The sequence below is a fragment of the Pezoporus flaviventris genome, unplaced genomic scaffold (genome assembly GCF_033815535.1).
Source record: "Pezoporus flaviventris isolate CSIRO_AGI_PZ_B2104156 unplaced genomic scaffold, CSIRO_AGI_Pfla_v1 ptg000046l, whole genome shotgun sequence".
Classification (NCBI taxonomy): domain Eukaryota; kingdom Metazoa; phylum Chordata; class Aves; order Psittaciformes; family Psittacidae; genus Pezoporus; species Pezoporus flaviventris.
In genome coordinates, this window is record NW_026892594.1 from 3283715 (window position 1) to 3296193 (window position 12479).

Sequence of the window (12479 nt, forward strand, 5' to 3'; positions counted from 1 at the left end):
GGTTGTGCCTAGTTTCCATGTGGTCTTGAAGGACTCCTGCAACAAAGAACTTATATTTTTCCATGGCTATTCCACTCGACTACAGATGATGTACACCCATACGTTCCCTGGAGGTGGACTTTCCTTCTGTTGGCCTCCAAAAATAGACTGCTTCTTGCTATTCATTTCTCCTGTATTCCTAAGACATTTCAATATGATTCCTTTTTCTTCTCCTCAAGAAGGCCTTTGTCAATTTACATTAGCAACTCCTCAGCTCTGGATATCTGGAATAACCAAAAGGTATTTTCTTTAGGCCCCTATCAGTGCAGCTATCAAACTAAACACAGGAAAACACAGCTTTTCCATCTGCTTATTTAATGTATTTACCCATTAGAAGACAGGCAGAGCAGCTGACTAGTTCAGGCCCTCTCAGCTGCAATGAGGTTCTTGACATAAGCAGGTTTTTCAGGCTTTTAAAAGCTACTTTAAGTTACCCACACCTGAGGAATCATTTCTCTTGCGCCTGAAGCACACAGAAGAAAAGAATCACAACCCAGCAACATCATACCCTGCTCTCAGCTCTTCCAAGTCTCCAAGAATTTGCTCTCCACAAATCCTCTGTGGTTAGAGCAGGATAAGGAAGGCTTCCTGGAGCAAGTGTTGGGGATTGCTGCTCTCTGACCTGCCCATAAACACAAGGATAACTAACTGCAGGATCACAACCACAGCTCTATTACACAGTGAGCTATGTGTCTGCTGAGGTGTGAAGGGAAAAAACCTTTTGGTCCAGCCTTTATGATTCTCACAGCTGACAAAATCCCATCTTACCTGGATAAGAGATCTGTCATATTTTCCTCATTCATTCCACCAAAGACTTTAAACTTCTTTAAATTGCAGACATGTGTTTTCTCGTATTTGCCAAATGTGATGCTCTGGACTATGGCAGGTCTTTCAAGTTTCAGAATCAAATACTGTGGAAGAGAGAACAGTGAGTTTTAATAGTAAAGTCAAGGCTGCAAAACACACTGAGGGAGAAGCATTACAGCCTTCAAACACTCAGTTTCCAGAGCCACAGAATGAAAGCTATGGTGATTCCTCCCCATTATCATATTTTCTCTTGGGATTAAACAAAGGGGTTTTTTAGGAATATTACTTTAAAAGCAGTTTATCCAGGAAAAAGATTTGCTTGAACCACCTATACCTACAAAATAGCATTTCTATTCAGGGCTTACATACATTCCTTCAAGTTGGATGCAAGACTTCCTGAAATCTGGCAAATAGGATCAAACTACACAGAGTGATGATTCAAACGCCCACTCCAGCCTGAAATGAAACCTAAACTGAATACACAATTAGATAAATACAGTATGTTCCACATGCTAAGAGAACATCAAATTACTTTTTCCTCTCTGGGCTGACACTATTTAACCACTGAACACAGACCAAGCTTGATGTGGGGCCAGTCTAGGAACTAACTGCTCATTAACCATAGCAAATATACCCAAGCACTTAACAGACAAGAAAGGGGCTTTAGACATGGAATGATGCCTGGAAAAAGTTTTTTACTGTAAGGAAGAAGTTGCCCAGAGAAGCTGTGGCTGCCCCATCCTTGGCAGTGGTCAAGGCCAGGTTGGACAGGGCTTGGAGCAACCTGCTCTAGTGGAAGGCGTTCCTGCCCGTGGCAGGGAGTTGGATCTTTAAAGCCCCTTCCAACCCAAACCAGTCTGGGATTCTATGATGATGTTCTCCCTTGTGAACATTTACTCCCCCCTTAACCAAACGTCCACCGCCCCCCAGTGCATAAACAGTCAGATAATTTCAGGTCCCAGCTATCAGCTTCACCAGCACTGATGGAAGAAAAGCTCTGTTCCACTGGAAAAGGCTGCGTAGAGAAGCACCTGCACCATTCATCAGGAAGCACCAAGCATCAGGTTTATTTAACTTCCCCCTACAAACCAGGTCTTGGAAGGAGCCTGGAGACAGCCTGGTTTGCAGAATACATCGAGTTTTACACCTGCAAACAGTGTGTTTAATTCTCTTGCCTGACTTCTGAGAAAGGACACAACAGCGAAAGGAGGCCAAGTGCAGAATCACAGTTACTCATCCTGCTGGATTTTGTTACAAAACCCTGTGATAAGGGCACAGCACAAGCAGATCAAGCCTGGCAGGACACCTCTCACTGCAGGCACTGCTGGTGGCCCTTTCCTCCAAGCAGCAGCACTGCCAAACCAGACACGATATGGGATTTTCAGTCTTTTATCTACATTAACTAGGGGATCTGCATGCACGCAGATGCTTTCTGTGGTTCCTGAGAAGAAACTAGCAAAAAGTGCCATGGGCATCAATCTGCTTGTCCTAAACTGCTCCATCAAGCTGAACGCACAGAGCGTGAGCAGCAGCTCAAGGAGGGGATCCTGCCCCTCTGCTGCAATCTGGGGAGACCCCCCCTGCAGTCCTGATCCAGCTCTGGGGCAGCAGCACAAGAGGGACGTGGAGCTGCTGGAGCGGGTGCAGAGGAGGAAATGGAGATGCTGCGAGGGCTGGAGCAGCTCTGCTCTGGAGCCAGGCTGAGAGAGCTGGGCTGGGTCAGCCCGGAGAAGAGAAGGCTCCTGAAGGGGAGACCTGAGAGCAGCTCCAGTGCCTAAAGGGGCTGCAGGAAAGCTGGAGAGGGGCTTGGGACAAGGGCCTGTAGGGACAGGCCAAGGGGAATGGCTTTAACCTGCCAGAGGGGAGACTGAGCTGAGCTCTTAGGCAGAAGCTCTTCCCTGTGAGGGTGCTGAGGCGCTGGCACAGGTTGCCCAGAGAAGCTGTGGCTGCCCCATCCCTGGCAGTGTTCAAGGCCAGGTTGGGCACAGGGGCTTGGAGCAAGCTGCTCTAGTGGAAGGTGTCCCTGCCCATGGCAGGGGTTGGAACTGGCTGAGCTTTAAGGTCCCTTCCAATACAAACCAGTCTGTCATTCTGTGCTATATATTGCCTCAAGAGCTGCAAACAGCTGGCTGCGTGGAGATTTCTGGACTGCTACCAGGCTTTTACATGTGTCAGACTATTCTCTATAGCTCTGAAAGATGTGATACCAGTGTACATAAAATCAAGTGATTTACTCAACCTGGAGAGAACAAGTCTAGATATTTCAGACATACCCCAAGCTATTTGACACTCTTCCATCCTATTTCTATAAGCAACATCAGTATGTTTCATTGCCCAGTAGTCATGAAGCATTCTAAAAACCCAGACTTATCAGCTGAAGTGTTTGCTCATTAGAAGCCTGGCACAGACACGAATGGGAGTAACTGCACTAAAACCTCAGCCGCAAATTACAACACTTACAAAGATGCTACAAAACATTAGGAGAGTAAAACTTCTGCTTTATGATTAAACACATTGGGAAGTGAAGGTGCCCAAAGAGCAGAGCAAGTCATGTATGGCACCTTAACAGCTTGTTAGGGTACACACCCCAACACCAACAAGCAAATCCAGCCCTGTCACACAGGCAGCTGCAGCCAACTGCAAGCTCATATGAAGCTCTAGTATGTGCTACTATTTGATGACAACCATGTGCAGTGCTTCTGCATCACACAACAGAGTGTAAGTTTTATTAATGGACTTTAAATTAGTTCCTGATACCATTGACACAGCAGGATGTAAATCAAGAGAAGGAAAACTGGTCTTCTCAGATGCAGAACTGAAACCAGTTGTTTGAACAGTGCCACTAACTTTAGACATACGCTCTTCAACTGGGCAGAACTTACATCTCCACATCAAACAGACTGGTTCAGACTTCAAACTGCACCTTGCAAGCTGCAAGTGCAATTAAAGTCACACTGAATTCTATTCATTCTCTGTTCTGCTCACATAATTAATTAGGGAGGAGTGAAACTTGTATTGAATGTAAAGATAAAACCACAAACCAACAAAATAACTGGGGCTGCTGCACAAACCTACCCGCTGCCTTTGTAATGAAGCCCCTTTTGTTCACCACAGTATTAATCAAGCCACCCAGGGAAGTTCAGTGCTGTTCTGTGTTCAGTCTTCCAAGTCAGACCATCACTGGAGCCACCAGGATAAGCATTTATGACAGGTCTGCAGCGTTACCAGCTTCACACTTCCTATGTAAGCCTAGAACTAGTTTATAAATAGACCCATCAGCCCTCTTCTGCCTGAATAGGTTACTACATAACAGGTTTGTTATTAAATATATAGTTTCTGGGTCATTCTATTTTTGACTGGAGAAAGATATCTAGTTTAATAAACAGAAAAGCAGCTGTCATCTCTTTTTCTTATCCCTGGCACTCATTCATAACCAACCGGTGGCTTTCAGGGCCACAGGAATTATTTAACTCTCCCATACCCATAAAGTTAGGGAAACCCTTTGCTAAATATAGTCACATGGCAGCATTTCAAGTGGCCAGACTTCCACTTCCAGTTCCCTTCCCTTTTCAAAGGGGTTTAATAGGGACTCTGCCACATTTACTGCCAAGCATGTGCCTTTGTTGAGCTACTGAACACATTCTCAGATTCTTTCCTATGTCCTTCTGATTTGTGCTCATCCCAGCAAGGGAATGCTCTAAAAGACAAGGTGCCTGGAAGGTTTCACTCAGGAAGGGAATAAATCAACGTTCAGGGACTCACTTACCATAGAATGGGTTGGAAAGGACCTTAAGATCATCCAGTTCCAACCCCCTATCATGGGCATGGACACCTCACACTAAACCATGTCACCCAAGGCTCTGTCCAACCTGGCCTTGAACACCAACAGGGATGGAGCATTTACCATTTCCCTGGGCAACCTCTTCCAGGGCTTCAGCACACTCACAGTAAAGAACTTGTTCCTTTTATCTAACCTGAACTTCCCCTGTTTCAGTTCGAACCCATCACCCCTTGTCCTATTGCTACAGTCCCTGATGAAGAGTCTCTTTCCAGCATCCTTGTAGCCCCCTTCAGACACTGGAAGCTGCTCTGAGGTCTCCACACAGCCTTCTTACCATCCTCATGGCCTCCTCTGGACTTGTTCCAACAGTTCCATGTCCTCTTTATGTTGAGGACACCAGAACTGTACACAGTGCTACAAGTGGGGTTTCACAGAGAAGAGTAGAGGGGCAGGATCACCTCCATGACCTGCTGGTCACGCTCCTTTTGATGCAGCCCAACACATGGTCTGTATCTGGGCTGCGAGCTCACACTGAAGCCGGCTCTTGTTCACTTTCTCATCAACCTAGTATTTTTACCTCTAAGCCAGCACAGCACCTACCCCTCAGCAGGGAATTACTAAACCCTTCCACGAAGGTGAGACACTGATGGGTCAAACAGCAGCAACGATGGCTGCAGAGGTTCCAGTGAGCACCACTGACACTAGTCCTCGTGTTGTGTCTTAGCCCACAGGTCAGCCAACACAGCTGGGAACAAGGAGCACTTTATTAGCCCAAGTTTTAGTTCACTTCCTGTCCTGGACTGTTAAAGCCACCCACTTGTTTTGTGTCACCACAAAAGTGAACAGTTCTGATGCCAACACCCGAACTATAAAACACTTTGAACCGCCGTGTTCCATAGAAAAAAACATGTTTACTCTGGGGAGTAAAAGTTACGTGCACAGATCAGACCCCTGGATGTAGCCAACCTCTAACAAAGCAGCTCATTTCCCAACTTCTCAACCACACTTACATAGAACCATAGAATAGTTAGGGCTGGAAAGGGCCTTAAGATCATCCACTTCCAAACCCCTGCCATGGGCAGGGACACCTCACACTAAACCATATCACCCAATGCTTTGCCCAACCTGCCCTTGAACACCACCAGGGATGGAGCATTCACAACCTCCCTGGGCAACCCATTCCAGTGCCTCACCACCCTCACAGGAAAGAATTTCCTCCTTATATCCAATCTAAACTTCCTCTGTTTCAGTTTGAACCCATCACCCCTTGTCCTGTCACTACAGTCCCTAATGAAGAGTCCCTCCCCACCATCCCTATAGGCCCCCTTCAGATACTGGAAGGCTGCTCGGAGGTCTCCACGCAGCCTTCTCTTCTCCAGCCTGAACAGCCCCAACTTCCTCAGCCTGTCTTCATACAGGAGGTGCTCCAGTCCCCTGATCATCCTCGTGGCCTCCTCTGGACTTGTTCCAACAGTTCCATGTCCTTTTTATGTTGAGGACACCAGAACTGCACACAATGCTCCAGGTGAGGTCTCACGAGAGCAGAGCAGAGGAGCAGGATCACCTCCTTCGACCTGCTGGTCACGCTCCTTTGGATGCGGCCCAGGATACGGTTGCTTTCTGGGCTGCGAGCGCACACTGAAGCCAGCTCATGTTCATTTTCTGATGGACCAGCACCCCCAAGTCCTTCTCCTTGGGCTGCTCTGAATCTCTTCTCTGCCCAACCTGTAGCTGTGCCTGGGATTGCTCCGACCCAGGTGTAGGACCTTGCACTTGGCATGGTTAAACCTCATGAGGTTGGCATCAGCCCACCTCACAAGCGTGTCGAGGTCCCTCTGGATGGCATTCCTTCCCTCCAGCGGATCAACAGAACCACACAGCTCAGTGTCATCGGCAAACTTGCTGAGGGCGCACTCAGCAGTTCAATTACAATTCAATCCCCACTATTTCAACCAAAGATTCCCAAGCTAAGAATCCACTTTAAGAACATCAGCATCTGCAAGAATGAGGAAGCAGAAAACCTGCATAAAGTTTAACCTACATTAAAATGTGGCAGTTTTTCAATGGTCAAGGTGCAAACACTCGCTGCTTTGAGCAAAATGCACCCAAAACTGAAGTTCTTTTGTGAACTGTGAGGCAACACAGTTTGGAACTCTGTACACATTAAAAACAACTGCATTCTCTGCACACCACACTTTATAAACTGCAACTCCCTGATCCCTCTTTCAGTTAACTTTTCAACAGAGAAGTTTACACTGTAAAGAAATGCTTTACATGAATAATTAAACTCTCAGGTTAGAAGCACAAGAATGAGCTGAAGTACACATTGGAGACACTGCAAATACACCATCACACTCAGAGCTCAGGACTGGGTTTGCTGAATTCATGAGCAACGACACAGCACTTCATATTCTCACTGCTGGAGACAGAGGCTGAGGCAGGAGGAATTCAGCATTTTCCACTCAGGCAGGCAGGTTTTCTGTTGGCTTTGTCTTTTAACACTTAATAAAACTCAACTATTGTCTTGCAAAATCTCAGTCACCATTACAAAGAGGAACATTTTGCAAGTCTGATGAAAGGACCTCAAATCTGGACACCTCACATACACACATATACATATGTAGGTTGATCTGAGATACACAGGTAGATACATATGATAATGTTAATTCATCTCTACCCTAAAGCTTGGTTTCAATGACTTGCTCAGTATGTGGCGCAGTGCCCATTTCTCAAGGGTTGGACTCAATAGCTCTGCAAAAGCATCTTCATTCAGGCTATGACCAATACACATACACTCTGCTCTGCTCTCATGAGACCCCACTTGAAGCAGTGTGTGCAGTTCTGGTGTCTTCAACATAAGGACATGGAGCTGTTGGAACAAGTCCAGAGGAGGCCACAAGGATGATCAGGGGCTGGAGCACCTCCTGTATGGAGACAGGCTGAGGAAGTTGGGGCTGTTCAGCCTGGAGAAGAGAAGGCTGCGTGGAGACCTCAGAGCAGCTTCCAGTGTCTGAAGAGGGACTCTTCATCAGGAACTGCAGTAGGCTGCCCAAAGAAGTGGTAAATGCTCCATCCCTGGCAGTGTTCAAGGCTAGGTTGGACAAAGCCTTTGGCAACACAGTCTAGCATGAGGTGTTCCTACCCATGGCAGGGGATTGGAACTGGATGATCTTAAGGTCCTTTCCAACCCATTCTATGATTCTGTGAAACCTGTTGGAAGACATCTCTAACAAGCTCACGTGGTTTGTACAGGAGTCCACCACTCTAATCGCTCCCTGCTTCATCTACATGTCTGACTGTAACTTGTATCACTGCTTGTGAGCTTTAAGCATAGACTGGGAATATTCTAAAGCACCCAGTTACAAGAGATGAATTCCCATGCTAGAATCAGGTTTTTAAAAGCACAAAATATTCAGGATGGCTTAGAAAAATCAAAGAGCAACTTTGAGCCACAACTAAAAGCACCTCAGATGAAGAACCCACTCAAAAGCTGTGCCACAAGCCAACCTTGCTTTGTGAACAAGAAAGCCCTAAGGAAAACATGTGCTTCCTGCATGAAAGGAGTAAAGGATGGCACAGACTGGGATACAGTATATGCTCAATGCCTATTACACTCCAGTCAATAGTTCCTAGATAGGCCAAAACTGCTCAAGGTTATGGATTAAATTCCTATGCTGTTTATCAAAAAATAGATATATAAATCAAATTAAAACAGCAGTAGATGCACAGAGGATCAAAATTAAGCCTCCACAAGTAGGTTTATGAAACATGTAAATGGAACCAATAGGGGAGTTTTCCATCTCCTCCTAAGAAAACCTCACTTTTAGAGACACAACAGTATAGAAACCTCATCAGGAACATCAAGACAAAAGCTTTGCAGCTAGATGACACGAGCTGCTGCTATAAGGAAGCCACCAGTCCAGACTATAGATTCTTAATACACTTTCAAAACAAAGCAGTAAGATTTACCTACACAGATACTCTGTGAGACTTGACTCACGAGGAATACCTGGATTAAGTAAGCAGTTAAGCAAAAGAACTTTGCATGAGAGGGATAAATACTTTGCATCAGTGTTTCAAACATAAGTATCTACAATAAGCAGCATTCAAGGCCAGGCTGGACGAGGCTTGCAGCAAGCTGCTCCAGTGGAAGGTGTCCCTGCCCATGGCAGGGGGATGGAACTGAGTGAGCTTTAAGGTCCCTTCCAACCCAATCCAGTCTGGGATTCCCAAACAGCACCAGAGGAATAAAGTACAGAACTAGCATAAAGAGAATGATAACACATCTACTGGAGGGAAAAAAAATAAGTAAAAGGATAATCATTTTTTCTGGATAATCTAATTAATAGTGGCAAAGCAAATTAGAGGCTAAAAATCAATACAAATCTTACTTCAATGAACAGAAGAGGCGACATTCAAATCTCTTTAAACAGAGTCTACATTTCTAAATGTGCTATTAGGAGAAACAAACACAAGCTCTTTAGATCCAGGACTGAAGGCCAGGAATCTCCAGCAGCTTCCAGCAGCACTGACAAAGGGGGACCCACACGCCTCATTAGCAGCTTAATCCAACCATAAGGTAGACGATTTCCAGCATGACTGCTATTGTCAAGGATGAAACATGAAATGTCCCTCCCAAAACCCAAGTATTTGGTGAAAGATTCCAAATAAATAGCTGGAAATGTAAATACCTCATGTAGCAACAACCTGTATTTGAGAGAGAGAAGGTAGCCCCTAAAGGCTGTCAATATAAATAGGAGCAGCCTAGATCAAGCTGTACAATGACTACAGAGTTGCAGAGATTCAGATGCTTACCTGGGGAGGGTAATTGCTTTCTGAAGACCATCTTGAGGATTGATCATTGGGCTTATCCACCAAGATATTCCTAAAAGAAAAAAACAAGAAGCCAGAAGTCACTTAAGGAACAGCCACAGTGTATTTGAATCTCCAATAAGATATATCATACATGCAGCTCAGTAATATTGGAACTGGATGATCTTAAGGTCCTTTCCAACCCTATGATTCTATGATTCTCATGCAACTACCTACATCTCTGGGCAGAGACTAAGGTTCTCCTCTCTTATTAGAGGTTTTCTACATTGCCGTTTTACAGGACCCATCAAAATCCGCCTCCAAACCCTTGTGGTTGTGAAATGCAGCTCCGCATTGCAAAATCAAAGCCAAATTGTGAAATCAATGTAAACCAGATGAATTGACGTAGGCTCCAGTCCCCAGCAACGTGGAAAAAATGGGCTCATTCACCTCAGTGGGAGAAGAACTTTTCACTAAGGTTAATGATGAACAGTAAAACGGTTTTGAAAGCCAAACACTGTTCTTTACTAGACAGGCGAGACTGGAACGAAGAGAGGCCTGCAAACATACTTAAGAGCGTGGAAGATGACCATCCAACTCATGCCAACTTTTAACAAGTATTTTTCATGTGAGCTACAAGCCTAGAACAACAAAACAAGAGAAGTCCAACTCTTCAACCCAGCAAAAACACCTCTGAGTTGCTTTCTTACAAGTTCAGGTAACAAACGTGAATTCAGAATAGGTTTCTTGGCTAAAATGAAATGCATTCATTTTAGAAGGATGTGAAGATGTTGGAGCAAGTCCAGAGGAGGCCACAAGGATGATCAGGGGTTGAAGCACTTCCCATATGGAGACAGGATGAGAAAGTTGGGGCTGTTCAGCCTGGAGAAGAGAAGCTGTGTGGAGACCTCAGAGCAGCTTCCAGTGTCTGAAGGGGGCTACAAGGATGCTGGAGAGAGACTCTTCATCAGGGACTGTAGTGACAGGACAAGGGGTAATGGGTTAAAACTTAAACAGGGGAAGCTCAGGTTAGATATAAGGAAGAAGCTCTTTACTGTGAGGGTGGTGAGGCACTGGCACAGGGGGCCCACAGAAGCGATAAATGCTCCATCCCTGACAGTATTCAAGGCCAAGATGGAGTCTTTGGTGACATGGTTTAGTGGGAGGCGTCCCTGCCCATGGTAGCAGGGTTGGAACTGGATGATCTTAAGGTCCTTTCCAACCCAAACCATTCTACGATTCATCACAACAGTCACATGAGGGCTCTGCCTTTCCCTCTCCTATAACCATGTGGCAAAGCCTACCTCGAAGATTAAACTAATATATTTATAGATATAAACTAATTTATATCTATAATTATGGGAGGGGTAGTGAAGCATCACCTGCTGGACAAGGCTTAGGAGCTCTACCCCCTCCAACTAACAAACTTGCCAGCTCATAAAACTTATGTAGCAAGAAGGAAGCTGTCATCAAAGGCCTTATGCCATCTCCATCTGCTGTGTAGGAGGAAAAGAACACGAGCATCTGGATTACTGTAAAGAACTGGAGGAAAAAGTGCTCATATAAAAGCTCAGAAGGGAAACAGGTGAAGTCAGAGGCTGAGCATTAACAGACAGAGTTATTAGCTCGCTCTTTCCACACTGGGCAGACCAGGATCACCACAGTAGCAACGGTATCCAAGCAGTCCTGTGCTGTGACAAGGGGGAGAGCAAGGAGCCGGAGCAAGGTGGCCCAAAATAATACACACACATTGAGAGCTGGCTGAGATGTGTCAGGATATTTATACAGCCCAGAAACAAAACTCAGGTTCCCTCTCCCTTTAGCTGGTTGCCATCATAGCATGGTGGTTATTATCACAGCCATGCAGCTGGTTTAGTCATGTTTATTCAACACGTTTGAACACTACTCTCTTGCTCTAACGTCATCAAAAAGGGAAACATCACCATTAAACATCATTTCTGTATAATTAAACACCCAGCTACATCTAGTTTGCAGCACACAGAGGCTCAACTCCAAAAGAAAACCTAGCTGCTGTCTTTAGTTGTAACAGGGACAACACGAACCAACCAAGCCAAAGGGAACTGTGCTCCACACTGCATAGACAGGACCCTCAGTGCCATGGGTTAGTGGTGGCCTTGGCAGTGCTGGGCAATGGCTGGACTTGTTGATCTTAAAGATCTTTTCCAAACCATATGATTCGAGGATAAGACACAGATTTCTAATAGGAGTTGCCAGTCTCAAACTAGAAAGTCACCACTAGAAGCCAAAACACACTTGTTTTGAGAACAACCATACCTGCAGCCTCCTATACCACGCCACAGGCAAGGCAAAAGGATGCTTATTAATTTCCCAATACCTTTTAATATCTGGAGAGAGGAAAAACTGCTGTACTTGAAGGAGATCTGGATCATATTAAATAACTTAAGGGACATGAAGGGAGACAGAACCACTATGTGGCTTTTCTCCTTTGTGGAACTTAATCCCAGCACGCAAGAAGACAACTCACCCTACAGAAGAAGTTTTATTCATAATGCTATTACATTTGTTTAAACAACAGATAAGCTCTTCATATGTTGAGCAACATTTGCAGGAATTGGCACTGGTACATGGTCAGATAATGCCCTGCTGAAAGAGGAATTTTATAACTGGGACAGATCCCAAAGATTGTATTTTTAACAGTAGATTTGTTTGCTTCTCCAGGTCAAAGCTCAGTTTGCCACAACTAAAGAGGACCTCAATCAGTACAACTCTTCTGTAAGAGAGAGGAGAGGCACAGGCAGCTCACCAAAAATCAAGGCTGAAAAGCAATTTAAAAGATGAAGATGGCAATGTCAATGGAGTTACAAATGTTTAAAAACACACGGTTTATTATTTTATGAAGATTAAACAAACACTGAAGACAAGTCCATATGTAAAAAGTCCATTTATTGCACTGTTTTAGGGAAATTTATGAGCTTGGAGAAATTCAAGCATTCCAGAAGTCATGAGACAGTAAGAAACAAATGCATATCCTAGTGACAGATGCTGTTTCCCACATAAA

At 45.0% G+C, this 12479-nt stretch overlaps 1 protein-coding gene and 1 long non-coding RNA gene across 5 annotated transcripts in view; one reads left to right on the forward strand and one right to left on the reverse strand.

Annotated features, from left to right (window-relative positions):
* LOC133276801 (uncharacterized) overlaps window positions 1–12479 on the forward strand; it is a 459153-nt gene that overhangs the window by 224447 nt on the left and 222227 nt on the right. The window lies entirely within an intron of this gene.
* Window positions 1–12479, reverse strand: part of MKLN1 (muskelin 1) — a 109833-nt gene that overhangs the window by 82587 nt on the left and 14767 nt on the right. For 2 of the 4 annotated variants that reach the window (XM_061467968.1, XM_061467969.1), the window contains exon 1: window positions 808–946. Coding sequence is in view for 2 of the 4 variants with exons in the window: in XM_061467967.1 (XP_061323951.1) it covers window positions 808–950; window positions 9443–9512; window positions 9594–9595 (215 nt within the window). In the remaining 2 variants the exon portion in view is untranslated. Of the gene's footprint in view, window positions 1–807; window positions 951–9442; window positions 9513–9593; window positions 9755–12479 lie in introns of those variants that run through there. The other 2 variants (XM_061467967.1, XM_061467966.1) reach the window with 2 other exon arrangements.